This window comes from Gallinula chloropus (genome assembly GCF_964237585.1).
Source record: "Gallinula chloropus genome assembly, chromosome: 4".
NCBI classification, from domain to species: Eukaryota; Metazoa; Chordata; class Aves; order Gruiformes; family Rallidae; genus Gallinula; species Gallinula chloropus.
Genome location: NC_140088.1, coordinates 38,688,559 through 38,704,072, shown reverse-complemented (window position 1 = coordinate 38,704,072; position 15,514 = coordinate 38,688,559). Strand labels below are relative to the sequence as shown.

The 15,514-nt window shown below is 49.3% G+C and overlaps 1 protein-coding gene across 1 annotated transcript in view; it reads right to left on the bottom strand.

Moving 5' to 3' along the window:
* The window catches only part of EPS8L2 (EPS8 signaling adaptor L2), a 60,726-nt gene that overhangs the window by 6,095 nt on the left and 39,117 nt on the right, over positions 1-15,514 (bottom strand). Inside the window, exons 5-16 of the mRNA XM_084263329.1 lie at positions 13,502-13,663; positions 12,537-12,686; positions 12,310-12,389; positions 12,050-12,189; positions 9,870-9,949; positions 8,869-8,995; positions 8,435-8,523; positions 6,241-6,315; positions 5,047-5,195; positions 4,749-4,875; positions 4,259-4,374; positions 938-1,049 (exon numbers count right to left, since the gene is read on the bottom strand). Coding sequence (XP_084119455.1) covers positions 938-1,049; positions 4,259-4,374; positions 4,749-4,875; positions 5,047-5,195; positions 6,241-6,315; positions 8,435-8,523; positions 8,869-8,995; positions 9,870-9,949; positions 12,050-12,189; positions 12,310-12,389; positions 12,537-12,686; positions 13,502-13,663 — 1,407 coding nt within the window. The remainder of the gene's footprint in view (positions 1-937; positions 1,050-4,258; positions 4,375-4,748; positions 4,876-5,046; positions 5,196-6,240; positions 6,316-8,434; positions 8,524-8,868; positions 8,996-9,869; positions 9,950-12,049; positions 12,190-12,309; positions 12,390-12,536; positions 12,687-13,501; positions 13,664-15,514) is intronic.

Below are 15,514 nucleotides of genomic sequence, written 5' to 3'. Positions count from 1 at the left end.
TGAATGGCAGAGGGTAGAGATAAACCACAGGGTAATGTGAGTTGTCAGAGTAACACCACTGAGGGCAGGAGCTGGCAGAGATCTGTTATCAGTTCAGGACTCAGGTCTTTCCTGAAAAGCAGCAGAATTTCTCCTCGTGGTGAATGGGAGAGCATCTCTGGGGGAACACAGCCCTAAGCTGCAGAAGAACTTGTGGTTCCTACTTAACTTGCCTGTTTCTCCATTTTTTCCCCTCCGTGACTTAGTTTGTGTTGTCTTTTTGCATTAAAACAAAGATAATCAAGAGTGACTCCTGCCCAATGTAACTTGATGTGTTACATCATAACACAGCACACAGTAACCACCATGTGGCAAGGAAATTGCCTCTTGCTGAGATACCCCTACCTCCCTACGCCCTTCAGCAGCCTTGTTTTCATCCAGAACTAGGATATTTTATTTAACTTTAAGTAATCTTCCCAGAACTGATGAGCTTTGCTGGCAAAACCCTCAGACGTTTCTCACTCCAGCGACATTCTGAACAAGAGCTTTGAACCAAAGTATCTTTCTCAAGCCATAGACCCGTAACAGTTAGTGTGTAGGTCAAGTCAGGTCCTGCCTTCTCCAGCTGCTGAAAGAAAGGTTATGAAAAAGGATGTTTCAATAGAAAATAATTCCTTGGGGCGCAGGGAATGGGATGATAAACATGCCCCAGGACCTGGGTGAGCAGAGTACAACAGTGACTTGTTTTCCTTCCTCCTCGTTGCTAATTAAGATGAGACTGATGTGTTTCAGCTGAACAGATGACCCAATGAATAGCAAGCCGGCTCCAGATCAGCTTTAGGTTTGAGCAAAACCCTGTGCTATTGCTTAGAAGATACCAAGCAGAAATGAATTGGTGCTCAGCAGCATCTTGAGATATCCTGGCTGTTCCACCTCTTCCCTCAGAGTGTTTGCTTACCTCCAGGATTTCATCCTTAAGCACGGAAAGTTCGTTGGCATTTCGTGCGGTGAAGTCGTAGCGGATTTTGGCATATCTCTTCGGCAGAGCCATTCCCTGGGCCTCAAAATTCCTGGGTAGAAAAAAAACAAAGAAAGGAGTTTTACTGAAGGCACATCTAATAACTGGGAAAAAGAGGAGTGGTGAAGGCTGTGTTCTGGTGCAGGGAGAGAGGCAGTTGTGTTTGTGTTAGGAGGAGGCAGAGCCCCATTGCTACTTGTATCTTCTCGATGATTTTCACCCCTCATTTTAGTGAATTTTTTTCCTAATACACAACCTAAATCTCTCCTTTTCTAGTTTAAAGCCATCACCGCTCATTCTAGTGCTACACACCCTCGGGGACAGTTCTTCCCCAGCTCTCTTACAGGCACAACTTTGGGACAACTCTCGCTGTAGCCACAGCTGTGTGCAATACATAAGTTATAAATCCACAGTGGTGGAGAGCTTGGAGCTTGGGTTGCATCCACCATCCAGTGGAGAAAGGGAGTGGTGGCCTTACCCTGCAGTGCCCTGAAGGCTGGGAGGGACAGTTCGGCAGAAATTACTTCTTGTTGTAGCATTCCAGAGGGCAAATGAGTGTACAGGGTGACAGCTGGTGGAGTTTGAGGCTAATGTGTACTTTGTGTGTACCTAGGTTTTGCACAAGCGACCTTTGCTGATTGCTGTAACCTTGCTTGGGGCTTACATGACAGTTCTCTACAGCCCAAAGCCCTGCTGTTAATGGCAATACTGATGCATAGGTGGGTTTGTTTGTGTGGGGTCACTTGTCTAGAAAACTGGTTTAAACTACTCCAAAAAATGTGTCTGTTCCAGGACTGTCATCTCAACAAACATCTGGGAGGACTTGGCTGAAGTTTCTCTCCTTCAGTGCCATTACCTCTGATGGTTTTTCCTTAAGTGTTATCCATAAGGAAAATGCGGCGTTGTCAGCCTGGAAGGTTGGTAGACAGGTACAACGCCTGTCCCTGGAGAACACAGACCCTCCTCTCTGCTCACACCAGAGTTAGGCTGGGTGGTGTCTCAGGGAAACCATCACCTCAAAGGCATGCTGTTAGTTTGTGTTCCAGGACTTTTATCTACTGGCTGCTAAACAAAGACTTAAATGTTCTCATGTAAACTCTTATTCTCCCTATTTTCTATAACATCACTGAGAAAAATGGAATTGGGGAAAAGAATTTGTCACTGTCATGTTTCCCCTTATCCGCACTACGTCTGTACCATTGCATGGTCCCACCAGGACCTTTGATGGGGTGAATGGGAAGAATAAGCTGTTTTGCTGATATAACTGGATTTAAGGTATTTTGCTGTGAATTTAAACTTTGGAGTAGTAGTAGAGCTTATAGATCTTTTTGATTAGAACATAACCCCATGAAAAACCCGTCTGGCTTGAATTTTTCCCCAGTGTAGAGCTGGCTACAGAGAAGCATGTGGCCAAGTGCTTTGCTGGGTCTGGACTTCCAGCTTGTGAAGACATGAAGTTGGTAACTTCATGTTAGATCGCTGCCAAGGTGTCAGGGAATTAATTTGGAATTTGGGAAGAGTTTGCTGAAACTTGGGGGACATTTCAAAGGCTGCATGAACAGCCAAGCAGATGAAAAGTCTCTAAGCTTTGAACCAAAAGTACTGTGATAAAGGTTTTTATACCCAGGAGGAACTGGAGATAGAAGATGAGCAGGGAGGTGGAGTGTTTGCTTAACTTGTGAAAGAGCCACCTTTCCCTTGGGAAAAACAGTGGGAGGCAAAGAGCTGACCTGGTTGGCTCTGAGTTGGGAACTGAACTTCCCAAGACCCTGGAGGAAAGGGAAGGGAAGGTATGGGGTGGTTTTATTCCCCTTTTTCTGGATTTATCTCATCAAGAGATAAATAAAAGAGGAGTCTGAACTCCTCCCCTGTCAGCTTCTGAGAGATGGGAAGACCTGAAAAACGTTTCTCCTTTTCTTCAGCCTCTAATAAATGTTTTTCCATTTGCCTGTGACTAAAAGCAAAAGGAGGAGCTGCTGCCTCTGTTCAGATGTTTTCCAAGCAGCACTGCTGAGGTCAGGCTGTTCTTTCATAGCCCAGGTTTTTCAGCAGTGGAGGCTTGCACGTGCTCATGCTTTAGCACAGATCCCTCCTATAAGCAGGTTCTTTCTCTGCAAGCTGCTGTGGCTTTGGGATGAATGGAGAGACACCGACTTCTCTGAATGTATGGAGAACAAAAGTACCTTTGGCACGTGATGCCAGATGTCACTTTGGTGAGCTGACGTCATGAAAATAGACATACTGACTGACTAATGAAGTCATAGAACCACAGAATCTCCTGAGCTGGAAGGGACCCGTAAGGACCATCAGTCCAACTCCTGGCTCCACACAGGCCCAGCCAATCAGAGCGTGGGACTGAGGGCATCATCCAGATGCTTCTTGCCCTCAGCCCAGCTCGAGGCTGTGACCCCTTCCCTGGGGAGCCTGTGTCAGTGCCCAACCCCCCTCTCAGAACAGAACCTCTTCCTAACATCCATCCTAAACCTCCCCTGGAGCACCTTCAGACTGTTCCCTCAGGTTCTTTCCCTGGTCCCCAAAGAGAGGAGAAAGATAGGCACCTTCCCCTTTACTCCCCCCCAGCAGGAAGCCATAGACTGCCATGAGGTCTCCCCTCAGTCTCCCCTTCTCCAGGCTGAACAACCTCAGGGCCTTCAGCCTCTCCTCATAAGCCTTCCCCTCCAGACCCTTCCCCATCCTTGCTGCCCTCCTCTGAACACTCTCCAATAGTTTTGTGTCCCTCTTGTCCTGTGGTGCCCAAAACCACACCCAGAACTGAAGGTGAGGCTGCCCCAGCACAGGGCAGAGCAGGACAATCCCCTCCCTGGACCAGCCGTGCCATGCTTGATGCACCCCCGGATACGGTTGGCCCTCCTGGCTGCCTGGGCACACTGCTGGCTCACGGGTAACTTGCTGTTGACCAAGACCCCCAAATCCCTCTCAGTATGGCTGGCCTCTAGCATGTGATCCCCTAGGCTGGATGTGCAGCCAGGGTTGCCCCTGCCTTTTGTGGTGGCAAACATATACAACCCTGCTCCTCATAGACCTGCTGGTGATTAAAAAACAGTCAGTGTTTACATAAATAATCCCTGGTCTGATCTTTGAGTTCTTTTGATCTTGTTAACAAGTCTGAATGAATAATGACAGAGAGTTACCAACTGGGATGCCGAAACACCCTGGTGCCGTGATGTGCTGCAGTGGGTGGTTACGAGGTTCAAGGGGGAAGCCGAGGCGCCATCGTGCAGGGCAGTGCTGATACGTTACCTATTTACATGCTGAGTTACGTTCTGTTTGAAGGCATCCACGGCTTGCGTCTGGTCTGCGGTCTGGCCGCGCTTGAGCGAGGAGTTGCGGTAAGGATATCCATTGGCCGACGACAGCTGGAGAGAGACAACGGTGTTACCAGGAAAGGGGAAAGCTGTACTGGAGATAAGGACAGGGGTGGTGGTGGATGGGTTGTGGCCTAGAAGCTTTTGGTCAGGTTGACGTGCACACCAAAGAAATGCTCTTCAGGCCAACCTGTATCCGTGGGTCTCAGTCATGGTACAATATCCTGTTCCCTGGAGGGGAGGCTGACTGCTCCTGCTCTTTTCTGCCCTTACTTTGTTTTTTTAACCAGAGCGACCAGATTCAACTGAGTTTTGAGCCAACTGCTTGTTCCCCACCACTGCAAGCTGCAGAGATCCGTGTCTCACTCTAAAAAAGGGGGAGGGAAGGGAAAAGGAGAGGGGATGATGGGAGGCACAGGACTAACCTCCTCTTGCAAGTGTCCGATGTCTATTTCCCAGGGAGCTCCGCGGAAGATTTCCACGGGCGGTTCCCAGCCGTTGCGGAATTTGGGGATGTAGGTGGGGATATTCGCTTCTCGGGGCCATTCAGCTCTAGGAGATGAAGTGGGGGACATATAAGCATCACAGGGAACCCATCTCTGAAAAGCATGTTGGGGAGAGGCAGAGGTCCTTGTCCCTCTCTCATTTGCTATACAATTGAGCATCCTGTCTGTCTTTCTCAAGAGCTTGGGGAACCTGTGGATATGACAACTCTGTCCTTACCTGGATCTGGTCCATGTCTCTCCCAAGGAATCCCAGAGGTTTATCTCCTTCGGTGTCAGGTGTCCTCTGAGGAAATCTGTGGCGTCTTTAGAAAGAAGTGGGCTGACAACAGACCTGGCGAGCTCAGGGCCACCACAGCTATTGATGATCTGGATTACACATGAACATACACAAATACGAGAGGTTTTTGCGGGAGACCTTCAAAATATCAAACCAGCACGCACACAAAGGAACAGAGATCAAAGCCAGGAAAAAAAATGTGGCTCTGATCCTTTGAAGTCTCTCTGCCTGCCCTCTCAGAAGGAAGCCAGTGTACCCTCCACAGTGAGTACCTCTAAATCCAGGCAAATCTGTTAGGCTTGCGCTTCCAGAGTTGTCCTCTGTGCCTCCCTATGTAAGGGTGGTTTCACAACACAGATCAACTAAACAAATGGTTTGCTGCCACCTAAAAGCGATGCTGCACCCCCTCGGCATCCCCTTGCGTTGCACTGACAGCACTTGATTGGCAGTTTTTATTAAGAGAAAGCAAATAAGGCAAATAGTTCCTAAGTTCTCCAAGGTATAGAATGAAAGTCAGAAGGCAAGGCTCTGTGCCAAGGGATGGCCTGATTCCTGGCAGCACCAGCTAATCCTTTGTTCAGCTTGGCTGGCTTGAGAAATATCAACCTAAATCTTTGAGGGAGACTGGAAGGGTCAGAGGAACACAAGGATTTCTCTAGTGGAGCCAAGGCAAGGGCTGAGCAAAAAATCAGCCGTTGTTAGAGACAGGATACACAGCGATCTGGCACTTTAAAAGATGGAAAATCACTTAGTATTCCTGCATCCCTTCTGGCCTCTTGTCCAAGTCGGGATTTCTGCTTCCTGTCCTCAGTGCAGATATTAAACGGTGTCTGCCTGATGGTGAGATCGGGCAGATTCCCAGTGGGAACAGTAGCTGGCCTGCGCTTTTGTTCACAGTTAGGTCTTTGTTAATGGGCTGGAAAGTTTCATGTTTGCTGGGGTTTGGGTATTTACTTCGAGCTGGGAACCAGACCAGAGGCCAGAACCAACACTGGTATTGTTGTTTCTAGACTTTACTGAGAAAGATTTGCCCAGCTGTGAGCAGCCTCCTGATTCTTCTGCAGAATCTCCCTACGAAAAGCAACACCAGGCATGAAACCGGAGTTCGCAGTGAAACTTGTGAATAAAGCTTACCAGCTCCAGCGGCCCGAATAGGAAATGCACCAGCTCCGAAGCACTGGGGTTCTGGATGTGCTTTCTCAGTTTGGCCTGAAAAGAGAAAGGAAACCCAGTGTAATCCCTAACCTGACTTTGCCTTCTCTTTTTCTGACTGATATCAGAGTCTCCTCCTCTGGAGATATTCAAGCCCCATCTGGATGCTGACCTGTGCAACCTGTCCTAGGGAACCTGCTTTGGCAGGGGGGTGGAATCCAATGAGCTCTGGAGGTCCCTTCCAGCCCCTACAATTCTCTGATTCTGTGATACTTGCTACAGTTAATGATGCAGAAAGTAAGGAAACTTTCATACCTACTCTGTTCCATCAGCCCTCATGAAGCAATTTTGAGCAGAAGCACACCACCTCACCTTATTTTGAAAGTCTTAGCAAGGATGTCTTAGCAACAGAAGCCTGTTGCTTCTGGCTCCTGCCAAGATGAAAATCTCACCAGTTCCTGTGAATACATCATGGGTCCCTTGGCAAATTGCTGGCAAGGAAGAATCCCCACCAAGGCCTTTCCTGCAGCACCTAGAGCTGCCCCGGTGGCTTGAAGTGCTGGTATTTGGAGTAGGCTGTGGTGGGGTGGAGGAGCAGATGCTTAGGATTGCTTTATTTAGGAGTTGCATTTCCTTAACAGCAATCAGCTAAGGTGCAGTGAGGAACCACTTCAGCCTGTGCTTCCTTTCATCTCCTCCTCATGTCCTGCACTGCTGGCATCACCGCAGTGGAAAGCAGACTCCTTCCTTCCTCCAGAAACCCAAAGCCTTTTAAATGCTGGTGATTAAACGTGGAGTGGGAAGCGTGACATAACCAATGGTCACAAGGTGACTAAAGGGAATGGCACTTCACGTGGCAGCGGTGCTGGGGCGGACATGGCAGCGCTCCGCCATCGAGTCCCCGCTCACCACCTTGCTCCCTCTTGCCAGGGGAGCATCTGATCTGCTCCTTGTGGATATGTGGGCAGGAAAGCCCAGGGCAGGAGTGCGGGGAGAGCTCAGGCACATGACTGATTTCCTGTGCCTTAGCTCCCACGCTAGCGGGGCAGCAGCAGTGCTGAGCTCGGGCACTGCGTGCCACAGCTTTTGCCCAGATCTGCCGCCAGTAACAAGCACTTGCAGCCACACTGTGTGGTTGGCAGCAGCTGTGGTTGGACGATAACCACAGTGCTGGCATGTGCTGCGACTGAGGATTTGTATTCATCCCAGCTGTGTCAGGAAGGGCTGGATTTCTTTATGCTTAGAGAACCCTCAGCTGGTTCTTCAGGGAAGCCACCGTCCCGCAGCGGGTGTGTGGCATAGCCTTAGCAGGGTGCCTGATCGGACTGTGGGAGAGCAGCAATTGCTGGGGAGAGGCTCAGCTCTAGTCCTGAGCAGGCAAAATTTATGCATATTTGCTTCTAAAAGGAAAAGCTGGAGCCCGGTGCCCTGTGTTAAGGTCGTTTACGGTCTCTGTGGTTTCCTTACTAATAACTTCTCAGGAAGGATCGTGTTCGGATGTGTTTGCTGGGCAAGCTCAGTTGAACTGACAGAATTTCTTTCTGGCTCATTACCCTCCTGGTCTCATGTACTTCCATGAGCAGGGCTGGGAATGTCTTATTGTTCACCAGAGACTGCTGTGCCCCTGGCTGAGGCAGCTTTACAACTGCTCTGTAGACAGAATCAGATGGGAATCATTTAAAGTAGGTAACACTTCTCTTTTTTAATTGATTTTTGAATATTTGCAGTCCTCTGGTTTATGCTTTGTAGGAATAATGAGGACCAGAGTTCTCACAAGCCTACCCAGACTTTTAAAGGCCTCAAGCAGAAGGAGATGTCTGGAGCAGTGATGTCTCTGTAAGCCTCTGCAGAGCTCTCAGCAAAGTGACCGTGGCAGTTCTTGGCTCTCGTGGCTTCACGAGTGCTTTAGGTCAGGACTCCATGTGAAAAGAGATCTGAGCACTGGCTGCTCAGTCCCATCTTGGACCTGACACTTCTAATTTCAGTTTAACAACTTGGCCCAAGAAACCTGCACAAGGTGGGTACAGTATTTGTCTGGTTTCTGAAGGGTCTGGAATCCACACCTTTGTCCCTCGATAGTGTTTTCAGTTCTCATGCCACTTTAAATGCTTGTTATCTTAATCTGCGGGGGAAAGCCCTGTCCCTGCATGGGACAAAAATCCCCTCTGTGTCTTACCAAGAGGTTAAAAGCCAGTTTGGTTTTCTGGAAACAGTCGATGAACTCGGCCTCACTTGGGGGTCTTGCTCGCAGAGTCAGCATTCCCTCTTTTGGAAGGTGGAGAGAAAGAGACTTTAATTAGCCCAACCCTTTTCAGGGAAGTTTCACCTTGCTGGCATGCACAAGACACAGCAAAAGGGGTGTTGGGACTAGAACTACTTAAAATCAAGGGATCAAGAAAATGTCCAAGTCTTTCTATGTGTTGGAGGCTCTGTGTGCTCTACAAGAGATCCTCACAGAGCAGCAGCACCTTCCAAACTGGTGTAGTTGCTGTTGGGCCCACAGCTGTGCTGCTGCGTCAGTCTGACCTTGCTAGGGTGTGAGCTGGGGTCTCCTCCTGACTGTTATCCATGCCCCCGTGTTCCCCATTTGTTCAAGCTGCTGCACCGTACCTGCTGGCCCTTTCTTCTTGTTCTTCTTGCCTTTCTTCCTTTGGTTGAGCTGTTTGAATGCCTCTGCAGCCTTCTGAAGCCTGGCGACGAACACCTCGATGTCATCCAGAGTGCAGTTGAGGATTTGCTGTGAGGACAGAAATGCAGTGAACCAAGGGAAAGGGAGCCCAGACCGCACAGTGGGGAAGCCCCTGTCTCAGAGCGTGCCGTTTCTTGGAAGAATGCACAGGAATTTCACAGGCTGAAAGAACTGGGGCTGTTCAGCCTTGAGAAAAGAAGGCTAAGAGGGGATCTGATCAGTGCTTATTAATATCTGAAGTGTGGGACACAGGGGGAAATGGCCAGCCTCTTCTCAGTCGTCTGTGGAGACAGGACAAGGGGCGATGGCCTCAAGCTGGAGCACAGGAAGTTCCGCACCAATACGCAGAAGAACTTTTTCTTGGTGAGGGTGAGGGAGCCCTGGGACAGGCTGCCCAGGGGGGTGTGGAGTCTCCTTCACTGGAGATATTCAAGACCCGCCTGGACACCTATCTGAGTGATATGTCCTCGGGACCCTGCTTTGCAGAGAGGTTGGACTCGATGAGCTCTCGAGGTCCCTTCCAACCCCTACAGTCCTGTGATTCTGTGAATGGGGAATCCAGGCATGAAATTAAGCTGAATTCACAGCTTCCCAAACACAAAGCTATGTGTCTGTTGTTGTGCTGTACGTATCGATGTGACAAGTGACCCCTGCTAATGGATGGCTGGAAAATAACCCCAAGACCAGACTGTGGGGTGGGGAGGAGTGGACCTTCTGAGATCAGCAGAGCTACTTCAGATCAGAGAAGACTGGAACTGACCCAGCAATGGGTCAGTTGGCTTTCGGTTGCCTTATCTTTGTGAACAGTTTAACATTGCCTAGATTATGTGTGAAATGTATGCGGGCAGAGGAGCCCTTTGCTTCCTTCCTCTCTTGTCCCTCTCCTCCTGCCTATCAACTGTGTGCCATTCTTGTTACCAACCGTTTCTTTCTCGATCTTCTGTGCTAATACAGCGCGGGACTCCTCGTGGTCGTGGGAGCCGGAGCCTCGTCGTTCGTAGTCTGCAAACAAGGGGGGGAGAGAAAAACGTGTCTTGACTGTCAGAGGTTGCAGATAGGCTCTGTTAAACACAGGGACCCGCAGGATGGGGACTTGCAGCATGGGTGGTTGTGAGAGCACCTCAGGAGATCACAGAGAGCAGGAGGTGATCAAAGGTGCCGATTAAATCTGGCAAGGGGCCCAGCACAGTCCTGTGTCGATACGCTGCCTGTTTTCAAATGCAAGCAGCAAATGAATCCTGACAGCTGCAGGCACAGACCTGCAGGCCCTGATCTGCAGATAACCTGCTCCTTGGCCTTGGGTGCATCGAAGCTGACTTATGCCTGTAGAGGAGCTGGAGAGCGACTGCAAGCGTTTCAGAGCGTGTGTAAAGGGCCATTACAGTGACTCCCACCCGTTTCTAACCCCTAGCTCTCTGCAGGAGCCCTTCTTGTCCCAGAGGTACCAGTTTCACTACCTACGAGCTGAGAAAGGAGATGGGGAAATGAATGGGAGCATCGCTTGCTGGGAACCAGCACGCCAGGAATTCTGCGCACACCGGTGCTTTTGTACAAAGTCATGTGCCATCTCTCAAGTGTTTTTAATGGGTATTTGGAAAAACAAACAATCCTCCTGCAGTAAAAAAAAATCCACAGGCACCTCCCAGCTTCTGGAAGACTGACACTTGGTGAGGGGGTGATACTTCAGTGCAAGCAATTGGTGGGTGGCCTCTTGTAAGAAGAGCGGTGTGCCAGCTCAGTGAAACAGGGTTGGAAAGGGCCAGCCCAGATGGTGTCTGGGCAGCAGCGTTTACGAGGTGGGAGAACTGGGGAGGCAGTTTTTTAGGAAAGGATTGTGAAAAATGTGCGTTGTCTTTAAGTCTTAAGATAAAGTGATTAGTTCTGACAGGTTTTCTAGCAAAAGCAGTAAGGCATGTTTCAAAGGAGAAGCGACCTCAGCAAACAGGCATCATTCAAGGCATTCTCCTGTCGCCTGCTTTCATGTCAGGCTCTGTGTTCTTCGAGCCAGAAATCCTGCTTGGATAAATGCCCAGCTTTGCTGATGCAAGCAATGCACATAAAGCTTTATGCTAAGCATCCTGGGAAGGGCAGTTAAAGATGGCCAGATCATTAAAAACCGCTGGGCATCACATCAGAGATATCTATACACACACCCCTATATGTATATATGCACACATGCTCATCTCTGAAATACAGCTCTTATTTTCACTTTGCAAACCTGGACCTGGAATAGGTTCTCTATTTAGCATGTCAGAGCAGCTGCTCAGCTCCTCATCCCACCCTGGGAAAACGAGTGTCTGCTCTCCACAGGTGGTGTTTCGAGTTTCTTAGAGTATCCTGATTATGTGTTTTCCATGAACCTTGATATTAATCCTACGAGAAGGTGGTAAAATAGGTGGTGATAAAAAAGGCTTAAAGTTTGCTCATCATTTTAGTCAATTTGAGCTTTTGTTGGAGAAAGAGCTGATTCCTGTTACCAGCAGCTTATTTCTGTGGCTTCTTTCTCCAAAGAAAGACACAACTTTTTTCAAGCCAGCTCAAACAGGCTGAAGTCTGTATGGTTTAAGAACAAGGTTTAAGATTAGCATGAGAGAGATGAGTTCAGATCTCCATTTCCACACTCAACTGCAGAACTCCTGCAAACCGTTTCATTTCTGAGGGCAAAACCTTGGCTGCTGTGTAGTCAGTAGAGCCTGGAGCTCACCCTTCTGACCAGGCCTGTCTTGTTTGTATGGTTTGCTCGGTCCAAACTTCACATGATGGCTCAGTTTTGTGAGGGGCTTTCACCTCTTTTGGGAATTTCAGTATCCCCAAAATCTAAGTGGTGTTACAAGGAGGTTCTCAGAGCTTTGATTTCTTGAGCTGCCATTGAGAAGATGCATAGTGCCAGCCCAGTGGGTAGAAATATTTGCTGTGACCCAATTTTTAGGTGTTTATAAACCACAGCCAGAGATGCAGCAAAACATTGTGTCTGTGGTGGGATGAAAAGACACTGATCTTCCCTGTGTCCCTGAAATGATGACAGACCATTTCAGGAGGGTTGGCTTTCTGGGTTAACAAGTCTCTTGTCCCCGGGACAGGCTCGCTGAGCACTTCCAGTACCTGGATCATGCTGGGAAGGGGGTGCCACGCGGTTCCTGTTCATCCCTGGGCCTCGCATGTCATGCTGGATTGGGATAGGAGCGGGCCCTTGCAGTGGTGGGAGGATGGATTGTCTCTGCTTGATTTTTTCTTGATTCGCTCTGCAAGAGAAACAATGTGGAACAACCCTGTCAGTGTTTCACAGGGGCTGGTGAGCAAACTCACCGTTGTAAATGGGACTTCTGTTTTTTAAACGACCATCTGGATCCTGCAACGCTTACTTGAGTGTCTGTGGCCGTATCTTCTTCCCGTGCTTATGGTCTGCCAGGGCGCTCTCTATGTCCTCGTGAACCATCTCCGCCTCAAAGATAAAACAGGGAGGGTATTAAGGGCTTTGCTTTGGAAAGAACTGAGGGCTCTAAGTGGGCAAAGAAGGAAGGGGCTGGGGGAGAGCTGGGAGTGTGTTTTTTTCTCTCTGTTTCACACTGTTGAGGAGGACTCTGCTCACCTCCACCTCGTCGCAGTTGAAGAAGTGGATGTCAGGTTTGTGCTGCTCCGAGTCCTGACACACCAGGAGGAGGATGGAGGAGTAGCGCATCTGATTTAGCACAGTTTGGCAGTGCTGGACAGTTGGCAGAGGGAAATCCTCCAGCTCCTCCTGGAAGATAAAGAGGAAGGGGTCAGGCAGTGGGGGACTGTTGAACTGGCAAACTGGTGAATAGTGGTCCTGTGTTCCCTGTTTGAGGAGAAAGACCTGGCAGAGCTTGTGCTTCTCAGCAGTGGTTTGCTGGGATTTCAGAGGGGCACTGGCTTGGGACTGCAGAATAGGAGGTGAGTGCTCGTTCTTTGAGTCCTGAATATTGGACCTATTGGGCCTGGTGTCAGACTTCGATAACTTAACTGTTGTGCTCTACCTGCATCAGCACAAAAGTCATGAATCCCAGCATCTCTGGGAGAAGAGTTCTTTCCTGGACTTGCCCTCCCATTGTCCCCTTGGATGACCTTAGGCTAATATTCTTGAATTTCTCATTGCTGAAATCAGGGCATCACCAGCCCTCTCCCTTGTACATGTACATACATGTCTTGCCTGTCAAAATGGGGCACTGTTCTCAGGCAGGTGATCCTATGTGTTGCTTTGATGCAGGTATTACATCCTTTCTTCCCTGCTTATGCTTTATGCAGATCTCTGGACTGGTAAGTCTGCGTCACTCCCACAGAAAGCAGTTTTACTGTTGGCCTGGAGCACATCACAAGGTATCTTTAACCTGGAGCATCTGTGCTCTGGAGCCGTGAATAAATCATCCCACGCCTACCTGTGCTTTGGATTCGAGTCAGCAAGCCCCTGGACACACACAGGAGTGGATTTTGGTTGTGATTTGCCTTTGTTTGGGTTCCTTAGAAACGACCCTCCCAAGCAGAACGGGAAGGGCACATACATTGACCCATGGGTAGCTCTCGCAGAGCTATGAGTACCTGTGACTCGCAGTCCAGCAAGCGGATGGACTTGTCATTCACTTGCAGCAGCATCTCCTGCGTCCAGATCTTCTCTTTGGAGTTGAGCAAGATGAGTTTTCGAATAGCGTCATCAACCGTCACGATGGACTCACTCTTGTCCATGATGAATGTGGCCAAGTGCTGAAGTTGGGAGGAAAGGAAAAGGAAATGGATGAGAAAGCTTTGGAGTGTGTACCATAAATTGGCGGGGCAAGCATCTCTAAAGGCTTGAACTATTTATTGTGTGCCTGCTATTGAGAGCACAGGCACGAAAGGGTCGCTGCAGGTGGTGTATGTTCTGGTGGTTAGTGCCAGCGTGTCTGGGGTGGTGAAAGACCAGGGTTTCATAATGCAGCGTGTGTTTTCATAACGAGTTTCACCACTTGCATATTTATCTCATCGTACGTCAGTTGGAGCAGCTCTGGCCCCCGTCTAGCAGTGCGTGTTTGCCAGTGCTTTCTACACACGAGTCAGTCCCCTGGGTTTTCTGAAACTGGCTTGGAAGCCTTACGTGTGGTAAATGAACTTCCCTGGCCAAGCTAAAAGCACTTGGGTTTCGCTCCTCTTGTGTAGCACATCTCCCTGTGTGGGTCACATGGCGACAGTGCAGTGACCCCAGGAATGGTCCTACAAGGTGCTTAGTGTGCATGTGGATGGTGGCACTGGGAGCTCCTGCTTGTCTTTGATACATAAATCCTGCAGTCAAAGCAAGAGCTGGAAAAATTGGGTGCCTTTAAAGCAAGCCACTAATTGGGATGTGGTGGCTTGTTCAGCCTAGAGAAGAGAAGGCTGCGGGGGAACCTCCTTGCAGCCTTCCCGTCCCTGAAGGGAGCAGAGAAACAGGAGGGGAAACAGCTTGTTAAAGGACAGACACTGGCAGGACAAGGGGGATGGAGAGAAGCTGAAGAAGGGAAGGTTTAGATTAGATATTAGGGGGAAGTTCTTTAGAGAGAGAGTGATAAGGGGCTGGAACAGACTGCCCAGAGAGGGGGTGGGTGCCCCATCCCTGAGGGTGTTCAAGGCTAGGTTGGATGGGGCCCTTGGTAACCTTGTCTAGATCATGCCTGGAGGTTGGTGGCCCTGCCTGTGGCAGGTGGGGCTGGATCTCTGTGATCCTTGGGGTCCCTTCCAACCCAGACCAGTCTATGATTCTATGATTTGGAGAGGCTCTTTGCTGTCTCTAGTTCAGGGATGAGGATTTCCTGGCTTTTAGGCCTCCAATCCTTTGTGCCTTGTGGTCGAACATAACCTTTTTAGGGTTCAAGCAGTTTCTTTGTGGTGCTCCTTGCAGCAGTGGTGCTGTCAGGGTCTGTTGTGACACAAAAACCAGCCTTTGTCCCAGAAAACTAGCAAGCAAGAGCTACAAAATGTGGGGAGATAGGGAAAATCTCTATTCCCAGTAGCAGTCTCTGCTCATGAGATGATTAAATAGCCCAATGGGTAGTTCCCACTATCAGCATGTGCCTCAGAAGGCAGAGGAGGAGGCCGAGAGCATCACTTGGGAAGTGCTTTTTTACCTGTAAAAGTCCAAGGAGATGCAACATGGGAAGCAGACTGCAAGACAGCAAAAGCTGACCCTGCCCTGGCACCAGCAGAGAGAATCAGCAACTGTCCTCCTGTGGAAATGGGTTATGAAGGGACCTTGGAGAGGCGTTAATGCTCGGGTCTGGTACAGACCAGGTGGACCCAGGGAGGAACCACAGAACCATAGATTGTTTTGGGTTGGAAGGGACCTCAAAGATCACCTCGTTCCAATCCTCCTGCCATGAGCAGGGACACCTTCCACCAGATCAGGTTGCCCAAACCCCATCCAACCTGGCCTTGAACAATTTTAGGGATGGGGCATTCACAGCTTCTCTGCGCAACCTCTTCCAGTGCCTCACTGCCCTCGTAGCAAAGAATTTCTTCCTAACACCTAATCTAAATCTCCCCAATTTTAGTTTAAACCCATCACCCCTTGTCCTATCACTACAGTCCCTGTCAGTATAGCCT